General features: G+C 47.3%; 2 protein-coding genes across 38 annotated transcripts in view; both read right to left on the reverse strand.

The window, feature by feature from the left end:
* Positions 1-5,865, reverse strand: part of PDLIM1 (PDZ and LIM domain 1) — a 44,422-nt gene extending 38,557 nt beyond the window's left edge. Inside the window, exon 1 of the mRNA XM_054831634.1 lies at positions 5,694-5,865. Coding sequence (XP_054687609.1) covers positions 5,694-5,789 — 96 coding nt within the window. The 5' untranslated portion in view covers positions 5,790-5,865. The remainder of the gene's footprint in view (positions 1-5,693) is intronic.
* A 2,941-nt stretch (positions 5,866-8,806) lies between these two features.
* Positions 8,807-25,261, reverse strand: part of SORBS1 (sorbin and SH3 domain containing 1) — a 78,642-nt gene continuing 62,187 nt past the window's right edge. For 21 of the 37 annotated variants that reach the window (XM_054831323.1, XM_054831316.1, XM_054831318.1 and 18 more), the window contains 4 exons: positions 24,028-24,222; positions 13,243-13,301; positions 11,810-11,922; positions 8,807-11,004 (listed from right to left, as the gene is read on the reverse strand). In XM_054831323.1, coding sequence (XP_054687298.1) covers positions 10,937-11,004; positions 11,810-11,922; positions 13,243-13,301; positions 24,028-24,222 — 435 coding nt within the window. In that variant the 3' untranslated portion in view covers positions 8,807-10,936. Of the gene's footprint in view, positions 11,005-11,809; positions 11,923-13,242; positions 13,434-14,070; positions 14,131-19,928; positions 20,046-21,373; positions 22,103-24,027; positions 24,223-25,261 lie in introns of all 37 variants that reach the window. The other 16 variants (XM_054831301.1, XM_054831287.1, XM_054831295.1 and 13 more) reach the window with 4 other exon arrangements.

Genomic DNA, 25,261 nt, shown 5'->3' on the forward strand with positions numbered 1-25,261 from the left:
GTTCTCTCTCTAGGTTCTTTGGAGAACTCATCAAGAACAGGGTGTGTCAGATGTTGCCAAAAGAAGTGATGCTGGACTCAGAGAAGAGGTACAGAGAAAAGGGTGCTCCAAAGTTTGGTGACAAGCTGCCACATAACCCATGACAAGTTGGTCTGAAAAGGTGAACTGCAGAAAGTACAGCTCTGGCTCCTAGGAGAGGCAAGGGTACTGCTCCTGCATGGAACTCTGGTAGAAGGCATTTGATTAGTATCCTAGTTCTTTTAAATGTGTTTCTAAAAATAAGACTCAGGAAACAGGGCTGGAAAAGGTCAAGTCTCTCCTACGCCCCAAAATGCTCCGTCTTTACCGCAAGGAAGTTCTGCTGCTTTCCACTTGCTACAATTAAGGACAATCTCTTCTCATCCAAACCCAGGCAGTCAGGGAGATCAGCAAAGTCCTTTCGCCTCCTCAACAACCATTTGTATCTTTGAAGCACAGGCTTGTCCAGCCCCAGCAGCTGCCCGGGAAGCTGCCAGGGTTCCCGTTGACTTCAAAGCCTGTAAGGGCATTACTCGGGACGTCAACCTCTGCCCTCCACACCCCACGTGCTCAGACAGACCAGACACAACTCCCTCCAGCAGCAAAGGCACAAGGCATCATCCTGTCCTCTAAACATCAACCCAGCTACTTCTGGAGGGCCAGAAGCTCTTGGCAGGTGACCCTAATGACCAGTGTCCCACAGGCGCTGATCAGCTGTCTAGTTATGGAGTAGCTCTGCCAGGCACCCTGGGCAGCATGGCATGGCACAGCATGGCACGGCATGGCACGGCACGGCTGCAGCCCCCACCCAGCCCAGCAGCCAGGAGCAGCAGCGCAAGAGAAAACATCAGTGCAGGAAACGTAAAGCCACGTTCACCATTCTGTAAACCCCAGCAGCTTTCCCCAGCTGGCTCCCTCTGCCCAGCCAGCCTCAGAATAAGAACCAAGCATAACGCCGATATTTGCAGTTATGGGCACAAAAGCTGGGCTGGGCGGCAGAGGAATTGCAGCCATAGATGTGCACAGCAGGGACCAGCCAAGGATGGCTCCCAGGCTGAGGAGGAAAGCCAGCTCAACCTTAAATCCTATCACATCTACGGTGCCCCATGTTTCCTTTGGCAGAGGGGGAGGCATTCCCCTCCAGGTGCAGAGGGCTCCCTGCCCAGCTGCAGCTCCCCCCACATCTCAGACCGTGGCTGCAGGTTATTTTTCTTTCTTTCCGCCTGGGGAAGAAGCTGCAGCCCAGCTCCCGAGGCAGACCTTTGTGTCACATGGCTGAGCCCCGGCATGCTCCAGAGGGAGGACATTCTCCACCCATCCGCTGCCACGGTTGTCCCACTGAGCCCCTCAGCCCCCACAAGAGATGCCCGTTAGCAGGGTATCCCCTGCACTGGGGCTTTCTCCCACCGGTGGCTCCAGGATGCCTTTGCTCAGCTGCTTCTTAACCGGGCAACCGGCTGAGAGCAGGGGTAAGGGCATCAGCCAGTATCAAAGTCAAACCCAGTGTCTTTTCACACCATGGGATTCAGTCCCGTGCTTGATTTCGGACCCTCAAATCCAGTTTTATCACTAAATCAAGTTTTAAGTTCATAGAGCTGGTTAAGAGAGCCATGCTTAAAAAAAACCAACCCAAACACCCAGGAATTACCCAATTATCTTCCAATTCTGTACTTGCTATAAATCCTGAGCTTTTAAAATACCATGAATAGATAAAACATCAGAATAAACAGGGCTGAATTCATGTTACTGTGGTTGAAATCAGTAACAAGCATAATGTTGAGATTTCATCTTTTTAATATATTTGCAGAACTGGGCTGTCTTGAAACCACCTTTTCATTGGGAAAATGCTCAGTTTCATAACAATATGTCCAGTTTCACAGACTCTGAGAGACACCCCTCCTTAATGAGGCTGGGAGGTTTTTGACATGGCAAAATGTAAAGCAAAACCTCCCTCTGCCCATATTTTGGGTTGGACGTTCAAGATCAATGCATCACTACCGCAAGCCACAAAAATCATCTCAAGAACAAGGTTTATGGGACAGTTCCACATATAAATATTCAACTGGGAACAGAAATCCCCAATGTTTACCAAAATCAAATGCAACCAAAGAGGAAACAGCCCACTTACCTGAGGGATGGAGGGGAATGGGGTCTATCAACTGCACTGCTTTTCAGCTTCATTGGCATCTCTCCTCACGCAACATGTTGCTTGCTTCTTCCACCAATCTCACTGGGATTTAACTGGGAACTACCCTGTGCATAGGGCAGCTCTATGGATGCTATTATCCTGCAGCGTGTCCATCCACAGCTCAAAGAGCTTTTCTCAAATTCTACCCCATTGACCCACTGTGTGGTATCATCCAAAGGGCGATAACTACAAGGGTCTTTCCTACTCCTGTAAGGCAATCCAGCAGGCTTTGGTCTAGGGTTCATTACACTGATCAACAAAATTTGTTTTTCTGAACACAGACTATAATAAAGTGTCCACAATAACCCTACAGTTTTAAAAAGAAATGTAAACCAGAAACATCTGTGAAGCATCCCTCTGAAAGAGACTCCACAAGAAAGTCTCATGTGCACCACTTGTGAAATCCCCACACTCGGCTCTCACCAGGAAGACTGATCCAACACGACCAAGAAACCAGAAGTGTTTGCACAAGAAGATGCTTGTGATGAATTTGAGCCCAAAGCAGTTTTGAACACATAGCTCAAGTGGGAAGGGGGGTAGGGCAGTGACAAAAGACAAGATAAGAACAGCTGTGGAAACACCATAATCTTTCATCTGCTGCTCTCCTAAGGCACAATTGGCCATTGGTGCCATGCAGCCGCTGCCAGCCAGAACCTCCTGGCCAGGCTGCTCTGCTGGCTCCCATGCTCATAGCACCAGTGCTCCTCATCCTTCCTGGACCCAGGACTGCTGCACAAAACTCCAATGACTCCCCCTGGGGACTAACCTGCCTTGGCAACTCAAATGGTGCTGCCTCCCACCAACGCGAGCAGGATAAACCCTCCCTACATCAGAGGGGAGCTTGAGAAGTGAAAAGCCACCGGTAAGGAGCTGAGATACAATGGTGATGAGGGCCATAAATACCAAGACTATCTCAAGAGCTTACCATGAGGACGACACTGCCAGAAGCCAAATCTGAGCTCCTGGCAGGCAATGCAGGCTAAATTTAAGCACCTTGGTTCAAAGAGAGCTGCAAGACACCCAGTTCAGGCCCATGACTGGATGGATGTCTCTCTCCTGGCACCCCACCATGTCAGCACACACCCGGAGCAGCAGGGTGACCCCATCAGTCCATCAATGGGACGGGCAGTCCTGGACGAGGCAGAGCCAGGCTCCACTGGCCACACAGGAGGGGACTTGTCCCCCACGTAGCACAGCCGAACTGCTGCGCTCCCAGCTGCAGTGGCAGAACAATGCTGCTCCGTGGTGCAATCAAGGACGCACGCCTGGCCCGGGGCGGACAGCCCAGCCCTGTGCACCACTGCTAACAGTGCTCCCCATGAGCGCATCTGTGCCATGGACCTACAACCAACATGCTGCAGCACAAAGCAAACACATGACAGTGCTGAGGAGGGATGGCTGCATCCTCCCCTGCTCCCAGGACGATGCTCTTATCACAGGCTACAGCCTCCCCACCCTCTCACTCCCCTCTGGTAGCCCCCCCCATCTCACACCTTGGTGGAACCAAGGCCTTCATAACCCTTGGCAGATACCAGTCCTACAGCCAGAGCTCGCCGACAGAGCTCACCCCATCCTGTGAGAGGAGAGCTCTGTGCCCAGAAAGGTCTCTGGTCAGAGCATGGGTACCAAATGCAATAAGCAAGAAGAAAAATGAAGTTATAGCCCATAAAGTCATCACACAAGGGGGATCAGACTCTTTAAAACAGACCAAAATTGGATCAGATCTTTTTTTTTACATGGTGAAGGGGGTACTTGCCGAGAGCTTTGTTCCTGAGCCAAGGGGACAGACACAGGAGTTTTAGGAGCAAACCACAGGAAAGATTAATGGCTTAAAGTCTTGGAGAGGAAATTAAAAGTGTCAGAGGTGCCACAAGAGAAAGCCATGATAAGAGCTGCCAATTGTCAGCATTTACGTCACCACCACTAGAGAGGCTATTTTATTACATTTTAGTCCCCGGGGTCACAATTTCTCATGAGGTGGTTATTTTTACCACTTTGCTGATCTATGTCCCTTGGTATGCACCCATAAGCATACCAAGAGGTAAGAGCAGTGAGGTAGGACTTCAGACATACTTCTTCTGCCCGAGCCTTTCGCTGGAAGGAAATGGCAACAATTACCATAACAATGAAGTAAATATCACTTCCCCTATGCTAAAGCTGCTTTCATGTCCAAAAAATGCTTTAGAACAATAAGGCATTACTACTGTAATTGAAACAGATCACACAGAAAATAACTAATAACCTTCCCCCCCTCTGTGGGTTTGACAGCACTTGCCAGCTCTGTCGGTCCCAGAGCCAGCAGCCTCCCCTGTGGCACCTGGGGTCCTTTGGCAGCGGGACCCCATGGCAGGAGACGATGGGGCAGGAGGTATTTAGAGAAATTCACAAGTTTCACCATCCTGGTCTTCTTTCAGGGCAGTTCACAGAAGTTGAAGTTCTTGTACGTCCCACTTCCCACAGCCCTTCCTCACCTGGGACCCATGGGGACTTCAAAGCCACGTGAAGGTGGCAGCAGAGGCCAGAGCCCAGGTTGCCAGCAGCTCATCGGGTGCCTCTGGTTTGCAGAGGGATCGCTGAAAATCGGAGCAATTCCTTCTTTCCTAGGGGAGGCCAGTGGCCGGCACCGACAAGATGCCAAGCAGCACACCTCACACAAAGCCACGAAGGGACAGGCAGTTTGGGGTTTAATCGTGCCCACGCAGGACGAGACGTGCACGCGTGTCCTTGCTTTTTGTGGGTCCGCAGCGAGCAGCTCGGGGCAGGGCCCAGCTCCCTGCGAGGAGCAGCCGGGCAGGCTGCAGCGGGGCGTGAGCACCTGCGCACGGGGACGCTTGGGTGCGGGTGGGTACGCGGACAGAAAAGCAAGGGAGTCTGAACCCAAACCCTGACGTTTCACAGGCAAACGCTGGAGCAGAGGAGGGCAAATTAAGTTACACCACTAAAACTGCTTGGATGTGAAACTTTGACTGTCATTTCCTAACTAGTTTTTCTTTAAGCAGGGGTAAGAAGGACTTAGAAACAGGCAGAGACACTTAACATAGGTTAACACGGTTTCTGTAAACAAAGGCTTTTCTTTTACCTATACATGGCAAGCAAAAGCAGGCGAGCATTCAACACCACCTCAGTGCGACTGCTTCCCGTAGGATGGGCTGCAAAATCCAAATTACGGGCTAGCGGGAGCAGAGGGGATTCCCTCTGCCTGCGGCAAGGGGTTTGCCACGGACAAGCTGAGGAGGGCGAGCCGGTAAGGAGCAAAGACTTGGTCAAAGCCAGATTAAGGGGCTGCGTGGGAAACCACGTATTTATCCATAAACATTAAAAAAAATAAAGAGGGAAAAGAGAAGAACCCCCACCACGGCTGTGGCACCGACCCTGTCTTTGTACCACCAGTCACCTGCCAGCCCCAGCCGCCCCCGGCTCGGCCGCCGCGCCCACCCCGGCCCCCCGCGCCGCCCGCCCCCCCCGCGCCGCCGTAACCGCGCCCTACCCGGGAGATGGTGAGGGGCTGCTCGAAGTCCCGGCCGCCCACCAGGCGGAAGCCCCAGGGCCCGGGGCCCGAGAGCACGATGCGGTGTGTCCCCATGTGCGCGACTGCACCTCGCGGGACGCCCGGCAGCCCTGCCGCCTGCACCGGCCCGGCCTGGCCCGCCCTCGGCCCGCCCCGCCGCCGCCGGCCCCTCCCCGGGGCTCCGCCGGGCTGGCTGGCCCGCCCCAGGGGGAGCAGAGCTAGCCGGACAGCGCCGGGCGGCTGCCGCCTTCTCGAGTAGAAAGCCGGCCCGCCGCGCTTCCAGGTGAAACCCTCCCGAGGGAGGTTTGCGGAGCCGAGCCGCTGCCGGAGGAGGAGAATTTCGGTCTTGGGAAACTCAGAGCTCCCCCGCCCCGTCCCTGCCCTCTCCCGGCGGAGCTGGGAGCTGACCGCCGCCGGAGGGCAGGATGGCTGCAGAGCAAGTCACCGGCGGGCAGCCGCACGCGAGACCGCCCCGGCGCGGCATCTCCCAGGCAAAGGCGGCTCGGCCTGGCGCGGTGTTAACTCTGAAACCTAATGACGGCGATGGAAATCAGCGGCACTGCGTGCAATGTCCCGACTGGGAGCTAATGAGGGAGGGCGGAGCCTGGGAAGGGTATTACCTTTCTGCTCGTTTAGCTCAGGTTCATCACTGCTTTAGGCTGAGTTTTGTTTATCTCTAGCCCCTTATGGGTGGTACCACCAACAAAAGAAGGAATTCTATACAGGTTTTTCAGACAACCTCCTAAGGTGGGAAAAATAGTAGTTCCAGTTGCATGTTAAGCCCCCACCGATCTGACAATGAACAGGTTGGTTACGGCAATGGTGCTGGCATTGACAATTTGAGTGCAAGTATTGCTGCTTATTTAGTAAATGAATACAGTTCATCAGTGAGCAGAACATCATTGAGCTGCAGCACAAGGCTGCTGCTGAAGCTGGGATTCAGCCACAGCTGGTGAGTGTGGAGCAGTCAGCAAGTGGGGATGAGGCCGGTCTCCCAGGTGCTGGCCCTACAGGACATGACCACAAATGATCCCATTGCAAGGCACACCCTTGCCTCTGCAATCCTCTTTCTTGGCTTCCTCCTTTTTCCTGCATGAACTTGTCATTTCATGGGTTATTTCTTTCCAGGGTACATGCATCTGGAGTATGAATCTCATCTCTATCAGAGAGCAGTAATTCTCTCACTTCATAATTACACATCTCCTGGCGGTGAAGAAAGAGATACCAAGAGCTCCTTTCCCCCAGGCATGGGGGATTTCCGGAGGGCTATGACACACTGCTGGGTCCTGTTCCCCTCTCTGCACACCCAGCTTCTGCAGTCACAAAAGCATCTCTGGCTTGTTCCTTACCAAGTATATTAGGTTAGAGAGTGACATCAGTAAATGTTGAGGTTCAGTAGCTATAGATGAGTCTCTCTTTCTCCTCTCCCTGGTTGGGCACTGTAAAGCAAGGGCTAGCAATGCTAGTGACTGCAGCAAAGCAGTGGTAAGGCTGCCCTTTTGCTTATATATAAGGTAACATGTGAAACACAAAGATGGACTTGCGTCTGTGTGCTTTCTAAGGACATGTAAAATAGCTTGAGGCTTTTGCTGTCCTGTTAGTTTGGTTTTAGGTTTGGCTTGTTTATAGTCTGACTTCCTAAAATCCTTGTGAATGCAGCCACAATGTGTATCTGTCTGCTTGGCCATCCGGTCACATCACCACAGAGTTTGAATCTGTTGCCTAATTTTTGCTCAGTCTGAGGTGGAGGGTCTCAAGGAAGTTAAAATTCCTCACGACGGACCAGCCTTCAGCGTGGGCACAGCCCCACGCAGGCAGCATGCAGGAGCCAGGCACGTGGAGGTGCAGCATGCACTTTTGTGGTACTTGTGCGTTACTGAGCCCACCCAGGCAGCTCGGCTCTGGCCTCCCCTCACTCTGCTCCTACGGGGACTGTTCCTTCACATGAGGCACACCCAAAAAGCCCCTGCTAGCTCTCCTGCCGCAGGGCTGGGAGACGTGATCTGTTCATCACAGACCTTGCACAAACCCCTTCAATTAGTCCTGCAGCCATACCTGCCTGGACAGAGTGCAGCTACTGCAGAAGTCTGTATCTTACAGCTTTTGACCAGAGTCAGGGTTAAACACACACATGTAAACCCAACGTCAACTGACATGTCTTTTCACAGAGGTTGGCATTTGGGGTTTCTTGTTTTACTTAACCTGTGCGGTCTTCTCACGAGTCGCAAAGACCCCTTGTAAACCAGTGGACTTGGGTGTGCTCCTGAACTGCATACCACAGCATCTGCACCCTGACCCCATGTTACAGTGAGATCTGGGTGTAAACCAGCTTTTTCTCTGCTTTCACACCTTTGTTTCTTCGAGAAAAAGTCATGGCCTGCTTATGGCTCAGGAGGGTGTCCTGGTTTTGGCTGGGATACAGTTAATTATCTTCCTAGTAGCAGGTATAGTGCTGCGTTTCAGATTTAGGGTGAGAATAATGTTGATAACGCACTGATATTTTGGCTGTTGCTGGGCAACGTTCACACCAAGTCATGGACTTTTCAGCTTCTCATACTGCCCACCAGCAAGTAAGCTGGGGGTGCACAAGAAGCTTAGAGGGGACACAGCCAGGACAGCTGACCCCACCTGACCGAAGGGATATTCCATACCATATGATGTGATGCTCCGTATATAACTTGGGGAAGCCGGCCAGGGGTTTATAACATGGCTCAGGAACTAGCTGGGCATCAGTGGTCTGTGGTGAGCAATTGTGCTGTGTATCACTTGTTTTGTATAATCTTTTATCATTATTATTATTATTATTCTCTTCCTTTTCTGTCATATTAAACTATCTCAACCCATGAGTTTTACCTTTTTTCTGATTCTCTCCCCAATCCCACTCACGGGGGATAGCGAGTGAATGGCTGCGTGGTTGTTTTAGCCGGGTTAAACCACAACAAGGGAGAACTGGTGAGCTCAGGCCAAGTCACAGCAGGATCCCCAGGTGCAGGATGCTCGGGAAGCCCGTGGCAGAAACCTGCTGCTCGGTATGGACACAGCCAAAGCCAGCCACAGAGGGGCACTCGTACAAAAGTGCATTGCTACAGGAACAGCGGGAATAGACTTTATTTAATGATTTGTACAAGGAACACAATAGTAATTCAATAGTTCCATTTATTAATTGTCAAATAGTAATCCACTGCAATAAGAAACAAAAAGTCAACACAAAAATAAGTTGCGGTTTGTGTGTGTGTGTGTGTATGTGTTTGTGTGTAACTTAAAATGGCAAGAGCAAGAAGAAAAAATAAACTTTTAAATGATTATGTTATATACAGTCAGTATCATCATGTTACTTTGCTGGATAGATTAATTTGGTGTTATCCAATCATAGCAACAGGCCTAAATATTGCTGCAAATAACTGGCGGGCAAACCCAAAGCAGAAAAACAAACTCATCAATAAGATGCAGGATTAAAGGTATCTCCTGCAGAAAAGAAACAGTGGTGCTTTGTGTCATATCTGAAACCATTTCATAATGGATATTTTGTGCTAAAACTCTTTATGTGAACATACATGGAAGTCCATCATTTAAATAAAAGTGGAAGAAAATCCCAACCTTTCACAACTGCCTTTTTTTTTCCTCCCTTCACTCAATGTGTTTAAATTATTTTTCTATACAAGGTAAGTACATTGTCTGTACAAAGTTAAATATACATATTTACAGTCAAACTTCTGAGACACTGAGTCTTTTCTTCCGCTGACCTAAGCGGAAGACAAGCCTACTTGATTTCAAACCCAGGAGCATGGCTAGTTTATCAAAACATTGCAAGTCGTGCTAACAGTTAGTTGTATTCTTAATAAATCTGTATAAAAGCATCAGCATAAAAATAGGCATTTTATATTATTAAATACGGCTTATGACAAAATAGCAATCTAACCCTTTGCTATTTGTACGGTAACTGTAGGAAGCAGGGTCTGATAGAACCGGTTTTGTTTATGCTTTTTCTTAATAACAAAATGTCTATCAAAAGAGTATTCATAGTGGATTTACAGGCAAGCAGACAGGCAAAGCCATGGGTTTTTTTCCTTAAGGAAATACAAATCTATGTAACTGGTAATAACTGCTGGGAACAGCTTTCCAAATGGATTAGACTTTTTTGTATGACTAAGAGGCAGCCAAAATGCATGTATTTGAGACCTACCATCAACACTGTAACAAAAAAAAAAAAAAAAAAGGCACCCTCAGTGATACATTGCTCAGATTTATCAGAGCCTCTAAGATTTAATGCCAGAAAGGAAGCAAAGCCTTCATCCCAAAGAGTATGCTTCAAAAAGTGTGTGATCCTTTAGGGCCAGCAGCAGGGCAGAAGGAGCAGAGAAAGCGAAGGGCCATAGGACTCACAAACAGGATTTGCTCTCACAGATGTTCTATTTATTGGTTCTATTCCTTGTGCAGATAAATGTCAAAGCCAGGCTGATTTCTCTTTAAAAAACAGGACTCAGTTCACTTTGATGCACACAATATACTCACACACACACACGCCCCCCCTGCACAAAAGAAAAAAAACCCTGCAGAGACAGGTAATATGTTATTAAAGGGTTTGGGATTTTTGCGCATTTGCATTATGCTTTGGCTGGCCTCTCTGGACTAAACTACCAGTCCCAAACTCCTTTTCCACCCAGAGCTTTTCAGTTTTACCATCTCAGCTGTCCTCTGCCTGTGCCGGGTTTACAGGTGCATGACATAAAGGAAGGGTTTTCTATGGAAGTGGAAGGCAAGGCAAAGTGAGTCTTCAGCGAAGCAGAAACCTGGCAGAAAGCCTGGCCTCCCTGACCCTTGCCAGCGACAGGGAGCAGCTGCCAGGCTGCGTACTGCCCCAAAGCACTACCGTATCTCAACACACAAACAAAACCTATACCATGTGCTTCCCTGAAGCCTTCTCCGAGGTAAGTACTCCATACAAATTAAGATTATCACCAGAACTCTTGCTGGGGAGGGGAGAGGAATACACAAAGGCAGCAGTGTAAACTAGAAACTGTCTCTTCTTCAGCAAACAAATCACACCCTGAATCCGTGGAAGCAGGGCTACACATTCAACTCAATACTGTACCACATAACCACATCCTCCTACCACGTCTCATCTCTTGTCTGTTACATTCATAAATTGCCTGTTTCTTTGCTGTTTAAAAACACCATCTGGAAAACAACCCCATCACTGTTGTGCTGGGATCACTGTTATTTTACAGGTACAGAAGCTTCACATAGTTGCCTGGGAAGGTGCCGAATTGCCTTGTTCTCCTGGACGTACCTGTCGCAAAATAAAACACAAGGAAGCCAGAGTAAGATGGAGCCAAGGGAGGAAGGCTTAGGGGTTTAAAAAGGTAGAGGTGGCAGCCTCTTCTGCCTGCAGGCATTGCTTTCTAAAACTTAATAGGAGTCCTCATCAAAGAGCCTTTTGCTACAGATGAGATGAGAACTAGTTCTGCTACTAATCACCCTTGGTCTTCCCTTTTAACAATTGTTAAGGTGCTGGTGAAAGCTCCTGGACCTGGAGCTGAGGAGCCAAACTCCTATCAGTGTAAATGAGCCAATCTGCCTCCAGAAGAGGTAACAAGCCTAGATTTGCACTGTTGAGATGGAGAACACTGTCCAGACTTGCATTCTTTGAAGGTAAAGGGCTAGATTTTGCTAACATACAGCACAGATGAGGCTGGATTTCAGGCACTGCAACTCTGATACATGTGCTCCCGTCGTCCCCTACTTGCCACTTTCTGTAACTTGAGATGGCTCCACCAGCTTTGAAAAAGCTACAGAAATCCAGCTTTCCTTGTTTCTCTCTGTTGCTTTGCCATCTGCATGAGCAAGAAGGATCAGGAGGAAGAGGGGAACAGGGAAATTAAGAAGACAAAAGGAAAAATGAGAGATCTAGCAAGGAAAACAAAGCTCCACCACCCTGCACCCCAATTTTAATGTTCTTAGTGGGAAAAGCTGAGAAATTGTGAAAAAAGTTGAATTGGTTTTGACAACAGAAATGACAGCAACTGACACACACACTGCAAAATTGCTCATCTGCATCTCAAAAAGCCCTGCTGACAGGCAAGAGTCACACTCACCCACAAACCAGCCGTCATCACATTTCTCCATGACATCGACAATGTCACCATCCCTCAGTTCCAGCTCATCATCATTCTGAGGAGTGTAGCTGTAGAGGGCTTGGTAGCTAACTCTGAAACCGGAAAGATACCACACATTAGCCATTGGATTTCCCTGACATCCCTTCAGAAGGAGACGTCTCCATTCCCCTTTCTAATTCCTATTATATTTTGTCCAATGCAGTCTGGACCTGTGTCTTCCACTTGAGAGGTGGAAGCCAATTGCACTAAATTGGCTGTGGTCACAAGGCCATGGCAGTAAAATGTGTCACGCCTGCACTGCGTGGGATATGTGGAGAGCTTCTGTTTCCCTTTTGTAATTGTGTCCATAGGCTGTTACAACTGGAGTCTTCCTAACGTGCAGCACCGGGAGTGTACGAATGTGGACACCCTGCTGAATGCAAGCCAAAACCTGGATACACTCAATTCCTGGGCTAAATGAGACATCTCTTCCCTTGCCTAGGCACATAGGCAGGGCCATGAACGACCAAATGGCAATGTGAAGGACTTTAGAAAAAGATACTGCCTACTCTACTGCGCTAAGAATGTTGCATAAGTCACGGCTGAGGAGTTATGGCACAACCAAAATCTAAGGTTGAATCCTGCTAGGACATACTACTTGCACCAGAGGCACTCTGTATTTATCAGAAAGGAACTTTATGGAGTGGATACAATCTCTGGGCAAATTTGAGGAGGCTTGGATCCCCTGGCTGCGGGGCATGAAAATAGAGCTGATGTGAGACTTTCCATTCTGCTTAAAGTGGCAGGTGAAAGCAAAGTCTCCTTTCTGGAGTCAACTGCCAATGAACTTCAGTCCTCAGCACACAGTGCAGGTTGCTAGTCTCAAAATCATCAGTGAAAGGCTCCACCAAGCTTAATGGCAGCTCCAGTTTAAAACCCACCAGACAGCTTTGAAAATCTCAGCCTTGGTCTCTCAGATCATTCAGCCACCAATTCATCTGTGGAACTGGCCAACAACGCGCCAAGTGGCATCAGTGCTGGGACTGTTCACTGTACTGTGAGAACCTAAGAAGAGGGGTGAACGCATTGACCCACACCATATGAGCCAGGTGTAGCCAGTAGATACTAATTTGTCTCCAGCTTCAAGATACAAAGATATTGAGATAGTCTCCAAAACCAGCATGAATCAAGTGCCCAAAGGAGATCCAGTCCTGGATCATGAGGTCATTGTTTCAGGTGCTATATAGACACAAAGGTCCCAGTTTTAAACTACTCATTATGATGATGTGGCTATTTTTGCTCTTTAAAGAAAAGCTGACACTTTCCCATAATTCTAATTTAACTCCTGAAATGCTGAAGCTTTCACACCTCCCCATCTTCACCACCAGTCAGAGACAAGGCCCCTAGAAGAGATGGGAGCCAAAAGGACTTACATGTCTCGTGGTGTTTGACTTCTGTCAGGGCTGGCTCCTTGCTGCTGTGCTTGAGGTTGCTGAGAAATGATGAGAGATGGTTTATTGTCATTAGAGGTCACCTTGTGGCGAGAGTCAAGAGGCTGAGAAATAGTACTGCAGTAATGAACAGACTTTTCTGCAATGTTTATGATCTCATTGCAAACAGCTTCCTGCGTGGTAGGCAGCATTGACATCCAAGAACACCCAAAGAACAGTCAACAGGGGAGAGGGAGGGGAAAATATAGACAAGAAGAGATGGGACATTCCAGATGTAGCACATGAGTCCAGTGTAAAAAAAAAAAAAAAAAAAAAAAAAAAAAAAAAAGAGTTGTAGATCCAGGTAAATATCCAGGTAGTGGAGTGCAGAAGGGATCCAGGTGTAAGCATGGAAAAATAGGCAAGATACAGAAGAATTTGGCATTTAGTTTGAAGATTTGTAACAAATACATATGCATATATTTTTAAAAGCAGCAGCGTAAGAGGTTGCAATTAGTTATGCAGTGGCACCATTACAAATGCTATGAAGTCAGTTCAAGAATGCAGGTCCGCTCCATTCATGCATTTTGCTTCATTTAACTTATATCCAGGGACTGGCAGTACAATTAGCCCAATTTCTCATTGGCTATGAATGTTTTTCGAAGTGCTAAATTCCCTTTTTCCATTGCAAACAGAACAATATATGCAAATAGATAAATGTGTACCTACTTTGCAGCTAAAAATGGTGCTGGCACTTTATCTCTACTGAAGTGTTACTGTCTGGATGAAGAGAGTCTAGGACTACACATCTGATTTAAACAGTGGCCTTACCACATAGCTCTTTTCAGACTCTGTGAGATCTGGTCCAGCTCTCAATGAATGGTGGGAAAGCTGTGTGATCACCAAGCAAATGATAAGGAAGACATTTTAGCAGATGTTATATCGGTCAGAATTAAAAAAAAAATAAAATAAATGGAGTGCAGACAACAAAAGAAAATGAACAACTGTTCCCCTCCCCACCCCAACACCACACTTCTTGGACAACAAGGTCTTTCATTTACACAGAGAGACATTAAAGCTACAGTAATGCAACTGCTCTGCAGCACACAGAATACTGCAAAGAGAAAGGTGACAGCGAAACAGAAGCTCAGAGCAGGGAATCAGAGTGGAAAGTTATTGACACCACTACAACCAGAAATAGTACATAGTGTCATACTGCATTCCTGTAGGGAGAAAAAAAAAAAAAAAAGGACAGAAGCACATACTGGAAAGCATCAAACTTGAAAGGCCAATAGCATGCTGAGAGGAATCTGCTGTTTATAGAAAAGTCCTCCATGACTTTGACACAGGAGAGAACTGTAACTCACTTGCTGCTTAAAAAAGACCAGCTCAGGTCCTCAGAAGGCACAGTGCCGTGTAGCCCCATCAAAATCGCCCTAGCTTGCACCAAGCAAGGATCTGAGCTGCTCTGTGAATTCCCACAACAATGCAGAGCTGCAGGTCAGAGGAGGCCTTGACAGGAAAACGCAGCTCCAAACATCACCGGTGAAGCTTCTGGACTCTGCCCTGCCTCTCTCCCCAGTCACACCTCTTCACAGGGACTCACATGTCCCAGGGCACAGCAAGGAAAATCAGGGTGTTTGGGGTTGGAGGTTTTATGGGGAAGGTCACTGAAAAGTCACACAGGTATCCAGAGCCTGGTTTTGCATGGGTTTTGTGCATTTTCAAACACCTACTGAAAGCAAGGGGCATGCTGTGAGCAAACGGGATGTCTGAACTAGTGCAGGGCTGTTTGTACTACCTGCAGGACTGTCTGGCAAAGTGGATGGGGTAAGACGCAGAGCATTGCCATCCTCTGTGATCATTCAACACAATTTTCAACCCAAGTTTCAAAGGCCTCAATTTTTATGCTTTTCCTCCTCTTTATTCACTTCAACAATGCCCTCAGTAAAAGGCTTGCTTTCTCACGGCATCCCAAGACATAGCAGAAGCAAAGGATAAAGAGGTTTGTGACACCTTCAGCCCAAGCATGGTCAAAAAGGTTGGAGAAGTGCAGGGTGATGAGCTCATCCCTGTCTAATTCCCGTTCTCAAACCACATCTCGGACCTCTGGAGCCGTGCCCATCATTGTATTAAAGCAAACCATCTCTTGTCTCGAGGACAGTGACCCACTCTAGGCCAACCCAACCCCACAGCAACTCCTTTGTAGTCAGCTGTACTGTCTGGGGCTGGAATCTGGGATCACTGCCCTACAAAACAATGCTCTGTTACCATGTGTATTTCTATAGAGAGAAAATGAAATGCAAGTTGGATGGGCTAATTGCAGTGGAATTCACATTCAAAGCATTTACTGTGGAGCCTGAAATTGTCACAGGATTTTTGGAAGTCATTTCTGCCTGTCTATCATCGGTCCTGAAAGGCAAATGGAATAATTAGAAGTTTAAAATTAATATTGTGCAGACCAACTGGATATAGTGCATCAAATCTGATGAGATCAGAGCTAACTCAGGTGGTCAAGTAGCTGGGAAAACCGATTTCCAGGCTGAGGCAAGAGGCGGCTGCAAGAATGATTTTTTTTTTTTTTTTTTAATTCAAGAAAGCACTTCTCTGCTCCATACTAATAAATTGACTGCTAGAATTGCTCCATGAGCTCCTAAGACTGCATCATCCATTTCTCATTGATTACCTGTGACCTCTTGAACTAGCTTTTCCTCCAAAAAACATTAATAACTATGAATTAAATTAGTTATTTGAAAGCTAAAAAAATTGACACTACCTCTTAATGCTCCATGGTGCGAGCTTATACCTGTAATACCAGGAGGTGCAGCCTAGCAGCATCAGAAACTTGGCCACGTTCCCTTTCCTAGCAGGATCCCCACAGGGACTTCCATGAGGCAGCTGGACAGGGGCAGAGGCTGAGCAGCCCCCTGCCCTCCTGGCAGCCCCCAATTCCTGACAAGACACACAACTAAGCAGATCTCCTCTGGCCTTCGCTCCAGAGATCAGGCAGCTCCTACCAAAGCAGCGGGTGTCTCTGCGCTAACTCCCAGGGCTACAGCAGAGCCCTACAGCAAGGTGATGAAACACCCTGAAGGCAGCAGCTATGCAGCATTAGCCCAAACAGGATGAAAAACTGACCAGATCCTGTAATTTTAGGCTGGAAATGTACCACCCCGCTGCTTCAAACAAGTCACCCTGATAGCATGGCCTAGATGGCTTTTTTTTTTTTTAAACTACATTATTCTTGCAGGGAGAGAAGGAAAAAAAATAGTTATAGGTCCAAACGCTCTTCAAACACAGGTTCAGAAAGCCCATGTGCTACCAACAGTGGTGGCTCCATGTACCATGGGCAGCCAAGGAATCAGTGAGTGTTGGGCACAACTGCAAAGTATAAAACACAGAGATTCCTCAACAACACTGAGCCAGCCCTGCTGCTGCTGGAGATAAACTGAGCACCCTAAAGTGACCAAGGATTCACAACCCATGAGGACAATTCAACTCCTACCCTCTCAGTCACACTGCATGCTTCATTAAGACTAAGGGCATAAACTTCAGCAGGTGCTTAAGTGTCTCTGTCTCCATGTCTACAGGCTATACAAATATGCAGCACAATCAGTCGTAAAGCACAGCTGGCCACTGTTTCCACCTCATATGGAGTTTGAGGACGGATCTAAAGACCACCACAGGCTTGTAAGAATACTAGAAAAAGGTCCTATGGTAAGAGCCTAGAAAAGCCCTGAGGCAGACTTTTACTGTTAGGAAGAAAGATGCTGGGGCTACTCAATAGCACTCTCCCTGCTCCTAGCCAAGTCAAGCATCATCAGTGTGTCTATCCATTGCAGCTCTGCTTTACTTGTCTTCTTCCATCCTTTTCTGGTGGAAGTTAGAGGACTACATAAGCAAAAAGAAAGCTAAGCAGAACAGACTAACAGACAGACAAGATAGACAAATTGGTATCCTCTCAGAGAAGGGCACACAGCAGCAGCGATGCTCCAACACGTGAACAAAGAACCGTAAGCAGGGAGGACTCCCCAGCCCAGCAGACAGAAAAAGGAAATCCTCTGCACACACCAAGCCCCAGCTCTGGCAGAAGGAAGGGGAAAGATGGCCAAAGAGCTCTCACAAAGGACACTGAAAAGGCTGCAGTGTGGTGCAGCCTGACCTGAAGGCTATCAAAGTCAATGGAAAGACTCCCCAGCCCCTGGATCAGAAGCCGAAGGCTGTGTCTACAGCAGAAAAATGCACCTCCCACGGGGAGCAGATACCAATGCTTGCTGCAGGCTGCACAGCTCTGGTTTTGACAGAAAAGCCACTGTGATGAATCTGTGGAGCAGCAGCAAACCACTCGGGAGGGATGAAAGCTTACCTTGGAGATGGTGCTAAGTAATGAACGTGTTAAGCAAGGGTAGCTGGCCTGTGCTGAGGAACATGGGGGCTGAGCATCCTCCTCATATGCTCTCCTCTCCACTAGCACAAAGTGGGTGATATTACTCACCACTCTGCCCGAGTGGTTTTGTACTAGCCGAAAGGAGCAGACAGCCCCCCCCCCCCCCCGATATCCCTCACCCTGCCAGGCGATGCAGGGACCCTCGTCCAGCCACTCCTGCCCTCCTCACCCCATGGCTGCTGTCTGGCCCTGCACCTGAAGCTGCTGCACTGCTCACACACTCGCTAGCACCTCTGCTGACTGTCACGCTATGCTAACAGGACCTCAGAGTAAAACAGGAATTAAACCAGAAAATTTCTCAGGATCCCCTGAAATAAATTAATTTGATAGATTACATTACTGCTTAGTACGTTTTACTAGAATATTGAAAGAAATTATCTATTAAGTTATACTTGAAATATCTTTTGTATGCTGGGGGCTCGTTCTTTTTTTCTTTTTAGTTTGGACTGTGAAAATAAACAAAAGGGAATAACCTCAGAATAGCTAAAAGAGCCATTGCACTTTATATTACTTAACAGAACAGGCAAGAACACAGTCCTTATCCTCACCCTGTACCAGAGGGGTCTTAAACCTGCACATCAACTCTGGGTCCGAATTTCATAACTGGGGAACTTCTCTATAATGAGAAAGAAAACTAGAATTCAAAATGGTAAAATACATCAAACACCAGGGATGGACAGTAATGGAAACAAAAACCAAACATAATATCTCATTTCTGTGTCTACTAAGTGCTTTTCTCATTTGATTAAAATCAATGAAAAGATGACAGATTTTTGAAAAGGCCTCCAGGGTATTACCTGCAGCTCTGCTGAAGCCATCAGCCTCTGTATGGGTCATGCAAATAATGAGAAGTCATTTGCACATATAAATAGTGCTCCTGCTCCCTAAACAACTGTAGACCCAGAGCTGGAAAGGAGCTCAAGACTACTGATAACGTCACACACAGTTTTAACTTGACACTGGTAATGCTCTGATTGTCAAGGCATATAAAATATACATTTTGGCTTGACTTTGACTGCAAAGAAAGGCCACAGGGTCCTATTACAACCAGGTGCAACACCCAAAATAGAACTGCGTGCTAGTCAGCACTCAGGAGAAACATCTTTCCCTAAATGTGGCTCTTTGCTCCTGCTCTTTTGAATCGTGTACATCCAGTGCAAGCACCTGCAGGACCAAGCAGATCAGAGATCAGGAGAAAGGCCAACACAGAAAACGTCTGCGGATTCTTAACATGAAGCAGAATATGTATCCTATTGGACTCAGGTATTGAAACTGAAAGGGAAGCAGGAGGTGGTTGTTCAGTAAAAAGTTGTGTGAGTTCACGATTGGAAGGAAATGAAGTGAGTAAAGGTAACAGGAAAATTTCAGGATTAAAGCTGTATCTCGCTCTCATAAACTGATCAAGAAAATACGTAACATTGGCCACTACTTCCCACACATCCTGCACAAGCAGCCTGCCTGGTTCACTGATCAAGCCACAGATTGCTTCCCCAATACCCAGCACTACAAACTCAGTCCAGTTTTTGCTAATTGTGAGCTTTCCGTTTCAAATATTGCCATCTTGTGGAAGCTGCCTGGAAGGACCAACAAGACACCAGCAGCTGCAAGCACTGTTCATTCCCAGACCTTGGATGTCCCAGCCACATGGTGCTGAGGCCGAGTTGATTATGCTGCACAGACCCTTCTGCATCACTCTTTAAAGACGTTTGTAGCTCTCAGCAAGAGAGCTGAGAACCTCTGAATCCTACCGGGGAAGGCTCCCTGACATTGTGGATACCAAGTTGTGTATGCCTTACCCCTGCCTCGAGACACGCAAACCCTGAATCCTGATCTCAGGTGGTTAAACAAAACCTGAACCAAAGTATCTCACTCTACATCATTCCTGCTAACAAGGCCACCAATACTGCCTTATAATGTAGGAACTCAACATCAGAACTAAATAAGCCCTGGGTGAATCCTTTGGAGGAACAGAAAATCAGATCCTCAGCTGGTACAAACTCGCAGAAACCCAGACTTGCACTATGTGGATTTGCACCAGCTGAAGATTTTGCCCATACCTGCCCTTCTGCACAGCCTGGAAGTCATTTTAAATGATTTAAAAAAAAAAAAGTTCTGAATTAAATGACTGGAGAAATATCTTACCTGTGAAATCAATGAATGGCTAAACAATCATATGACAAAACAATGGCACGGCATGGAAACAACACTAAGTAATGGAAGAGTAATCAGCAAAGATGATTACCTGTGGCTTATTGACTCTGCGTGTGAGTCTGGGAGGTGGCTGTGTTGTGACAGTAGAGGAAGAGAGGGCATAGGAAGAGAGAGGAGCAGATGAAGAGAATGCTTTTGAGTCTGCAGTCTTTTGAAGAAAAGAAAAGTTGGTCAGCTTGGCACACACTCTCTTATCACAATCACTGCTAGTGATAAGAGCATCTACTATCCAGTAAATTTGATGCACACACAGCAAACGTAACTCCATGCAAGAGCAAGTGCAGTTTCCAGTTGGTTTGTCTGAGCTGACCACCTCATTTTGTTTTAAACATGCAGGTTATGCCTGTAAAAAATGCTACTAAAAATATATCCAGATGGTAAACAGCACAGTCTTTATACAGCTTTCAATACACTTCTGGTTACGATTCAAGCAGAAATCAAACAATTTGTCAGAAGATTTCCCAGTGTGAAATGAGTCATTTTAGAAACCCTAGTTCCTCATTATTTAACGTTGGCAGATGAGGTATGTCATGGAGGCTATCACAGTGCATCCAAGACAGTATTTATAATGACATGAATTTGAGCTCTCCAAACTTACACTCTTATACAAGGTAGCAGGGGGGTGCTGTAATGTATATTGGCTGGCTGTAGCCTGCAATGGACCCCAAGTCATCTGAGAGCTGCAAAGTAAGGCAGATCTCCTATACCAAGACTGGGGGCAGAAGATATGTGGTAGATGCTACTGGAGGGTTCCCCTGTGTTCCCTCTCATTGTAACATACAGCTACATATAACTAAAAACTCTTGGGGAAAAATATCACTAGGTCCACTTCTCATTTGTGGCTAGACCCTTTCACATCATTTTGAAAATGGAAAGGTAACAGATTCCGCTCAACGCATAAATAACAATCAAGCCTCCCTGACTTAGTCATGCACATCCCAGGCGAAAGTTCTCTAAACCACAGGCTCCAGGATCAACAGGGGACAGCTTTTGTGATTCTAGGAGTCAGGCTGACATTTACAAAGCTTTTCAGTCCTTGGCATTAGGAGGAACAAATAAGTTCTATCACCAAAGATGATCCATTGCACACTGGAAAAATCTCTGAATACTGAGGAATTACCTGTATTCTACACAGTGAGGTATATGGGCATGAGGCCTGTGTGATACTTTCATCTGACACATCTGGTAATAGCCACAGTCTGGGACAATCACCTCATTAGACATGACCAATTGAGTCAGTCCTGTGTCATTATCTATTCTAAAATAATTTTCGCTACACTGCTCCTGAGCCCTCTTCTAAAACTTTTTGATCTGCTACCCAGTGAGTGCCACTAGTGACCCTTGGAAGAAGGTCAATCAAATCAAAACGATGTGTGGCAGCCACTGGCTCTGCCTGGTCAGCAGAGCAACACAAACCTCAACACACCAGTTAATATCAGGGATTCAGAGCAGCACACACACATGCAGGAGAAGTACCTTCTTTTCCCCGCTTTGAAACCTTCCCAGATCACCTTTCCTCACGCCTCTTTTCTCTGTTTTACCTCCCTGCACAATAGCCATTAGCTCCTGACACAACTGGTTGTCCTCAGAGGAACCCACAGGTCTCTTTTCTGGGCTCACACGCATGTCTAGCTGGGACGGTTTCAGGCATCGCTCAACAGAGATCTTGGAAACAGCATGAGCACCCTGCTCGGGGTTGCTGCTGCCCTCTCTAGTCTTTTGGAGCCAGGCTTGGCTGCCAGTGGTGTCACGCTGCTCTGCGAGGATGCTTCCGGGGCTCCCCACTGCCCGGTGAGGGGAGTTAGAGTAGCTGATGCTGGGAGAAGGGGAGCCAACAAACTTTTCTTCGCTTTGCGGAGTGGCCTGATAGAAACTGCGAGCAGAGGACTGAGGTCTGGATGAGTAAGAGGGCAATGGGGATTTAATGGACCTGGGAGTCGAGGAGCCAGAGAGATGAGAATGGTGGAGGCTGACCGAGGGGGAAGGGCTGGCTGCAGCAGAAGGCGAGAGATAGTCAGTGTGAGAGAGGGAGGCTTCAGGCGGAGGAGGCAATGGAGGAGTTATGGCAGGAGTGGTGCTAGGAGACACTCCCACGGTCAGAGCAATCCACTCAGATGTGACCGCCTGCGCCTCTGGAGATAAGGTGCGGCGCGCAAAAGGCAAAGGCGGAGGAGTTGGTGTATGGAGCAGCTCAGAGCTGGGAGACTTCAAGGAGACAAAAGCAGGAGAGAAAAAGAAAGAAATGAACAAAAAAATAATAAAGGAAAATACAAAATGACTGAGCAAAAGTAAAAGGAGAGAGAGTGAGTGTGGAGAGGAGCAGATCTGTGATCAAGCATGGTGCATAAGTTTTCCATGGACAGGTGCACTGTGTTGGAGAACACGCTGCCCACAGCTACTCCGACCACGGAGTCCAGTCTGTATCTGTGCTGCTAATACCCTTCTCCAGCCTTTGCCAGCGCCCCAGACACAGAACACCTTGTGAAAGACCTTAGACTTCATACCACATGCCCTAAGTCCCTCAGGGAGCAGCTGAAGCCACCATCCGTGATGGCAGCATGCAGCGTTTGACTGGCCTGGCAGTAATGCTGGGGCCCCAGCAACTCACACCATGGACCCAGTCAGAATTCACTGCTGCAATGAATTTTGACTTTATCCAACTCTAGTATGAGCAATGCCTCCTCCTCAAGAAACGTGCATTGCTGAAGCTGTGGCAGAGAAAGGGATCAAAAAAGCCAGCTGTGGCTATTTGGTCTTCAGGTGATTGAAGTAGGTCTTACATTTATAAAGGCAGAACACATGACCAAGTTCTGCCCTTAGCTATTACCACCAGCGACATCAGTGAGATCAGCTACATTAGCACTGATCAGAGTGTTTCCCAGTCCTCTGCCAAGTTAGGCAAAAAAGTAAGGGAGAGAATTGTTTTACCGGGGAGGCATCAAAAGAATAGCAAAGGAAACCAAAAAAGGGTGGATACAATCCCTTCTATCAAAGAGAGAAGCTTGCAGAAAGCTGGTGGCAGACAGGCCACAGCTATGCAGAGACTGCCAAGCTCAAACAAAAAAGCTCAGCTGAGGTCTGTTTTGTCAGGGAACCCCAAACAAGCAACAAGTCTTTCTCTTTACACCATGGCTAAGAATAACAACACTCCTTTTAGGGAAGATCCAGACAGACACCAGGCATGAGCCACGGCAGTCTTTCCCATCCATCCTGTACCATATATCCCTTCCTCCCGATCCCAATTCTCCACTTTTGTTCCTTGCAGTCTTGACCTCAGAATGACCTTGCTTCAGTCCCATGGGTGAGAGGGGGACGCACCAGGACCTCATGGCCGTGACCCAGACATGTATGCTGACCTTCGAGCATGAGTATTTGCAGGATGAGAGCAGAACAAAGGGATTTAGAGACTCATTGCCTCCCCGATACGTTTCCCACAGCAAACATCCTGGGATCTCTGTACAATTACCTGCTGCCATTTTGATTTCTGGTTTGAACTGCAGTATGGTTTATAGCGAATCTAATATTCATGGAAGATCCCAGACTGGCCTGCTCTCAAAACCTGAATTCATTTAGCACCAATTTCAAATAATACGGGCCGCTCTCCTGACCCTGTCTCCCAAAACCTTGGTCATGAGCTAGAACATTTAGGAGTATGTATAGAGTTTGATTCAAGCTGACTGGGATCAACATAATGACTCCTACAGACTGTAACAGTCTGTGATGCCCTTTTAATAGCCACAATAAAAAATTCACTCATCATAGTGGAGGTCTGTAAAGTGTAAACATGCAGTCAGGAGGAGCTGGATCACCAATTCATTCCATGTCTGGCAGTGAAATTTATTCAGACGGCTGTGAACTGTAGCCCTTTCAACCTGGCCTGAATTCAAGCTACAGATCAGAGATGAAAAACTGAGTCTCCAAATCCCCAAATGACCCGTTCATTAACCTTTCTGGTAAATGAAACATCACCTCCTCCTGCAGTTGCAGTATACTGCAGGGAGCACATGGCTTTTACTGCACAGAACACTAGTCTTAGCTACAGCTTTTTTCAGCTATTGCTTCTTGCACAGCAATGGCAACATCCCTCTGTTCTGCAAGGTGCTGTAACTAGCTGCATGTAGTCCAAATACCTGTGGCGAAGCTGTCATGCTGCGGTTAGGGGACAGGGACATTGGTGGGTCAGGATAGTCGATAGCGTTCTTCACCACTGGCCGTTTGAGCACCTCCACATAAGTGACAGGGAAGATGCCTTGGCGATTGGTGCCAGAGATTTTTCCTTCATACCAATTCTCATCCACTCGTCGAATCAACGTGATCCTTTCACCCTATGGGAAGGAATAGTAATATAGTCCTGACTTTAACATATTTCATCATTCCCAAGCAGATTGTGGTTTTAATCTTGCTGCAGCTGACTTAAAACAATCGGTGGCTCTCAGCCTCCCCTGTTTCCCAGTTATGTGGTCCTAACTCTAACCTCTGGGTGAGAATGATACTTGTCAGTTCAGAGAAGGAGGGAATACAGATGATCTGGTGTTGACTCAGGCTAACTACAGACTCTGTTATGCTCATTTCATATTTTCAAGACCCTACTGGCTAAAGCCAGTTAAAAAAATCAGAAACCAGCCATTTCAGGCTGACCACAAGACTCCTAGGGATATGAGGTGTACTGGGAGTACGCACAGGTCTGCAGTTTAAACTAAGCCTCTCTATGCTCTCTCCTGTTTTGCTGACAAGTGACATGCAGATCTTTAATATAAACTGCAAGCCCCACCTTCACGTGTAATTAAAAGACAGACAAGATCTAATCTGAGCATCAAAACAGAAAGCTGATAGAGATGGAGAAATGCTGCTACTTAATCTAAATATGGCTGACTTTGCTCTGAACAGCCATTACACAACCCATTCCTATCCCTTCGCTCTGCAGTCAGGTCCAGCCAGTTACTTCAATACCACAGAACCTCGCTTGCCTGTGCGCAACGATTTGGCTTGTAGTACGAAGGAAGGTGAACCCAGTTTCCTCCTTTTCCGTATCACCATTCTCATGTGATTGTGTGCATCTCCACTAGGGCCATCTCAGACTGGAGACGTCACCAAATATCTGATTTGCCTTGCAGAGCCAGGCTTCCAGCACTTGTGCTCAAAGTGTCTTCTCAGCTAGCCCTAAGGAAGCAATTGGCACTTCTTGATTCAGCCTACCTGCAACACTCTTGCTGCAATGCACTACATAATGACTATGGAGTAAAAATATGGGTGATGAGAAGGTAACCTTCCTGAATACAGAGTTTGTCTTATTGGAGCTTTCATTTGGAAATTGCAGGTTACTAGTGTTAAAAATCTGTAGCATTTGTCTGGATTCAATTCATC

Source organism: Grus americana, chromosome 7 (assembly GCF_028858705.1).
Source record: "Grus americana isolate bGruAme1 chromosome 7, bGruAme1.mat, whole genome shotgun sequence".
Lineage (NCBI taxonomy): Eukaryota > Metazoa > Chordata > Aves > Gruiformes > Gruidae > Grus > Grus americana.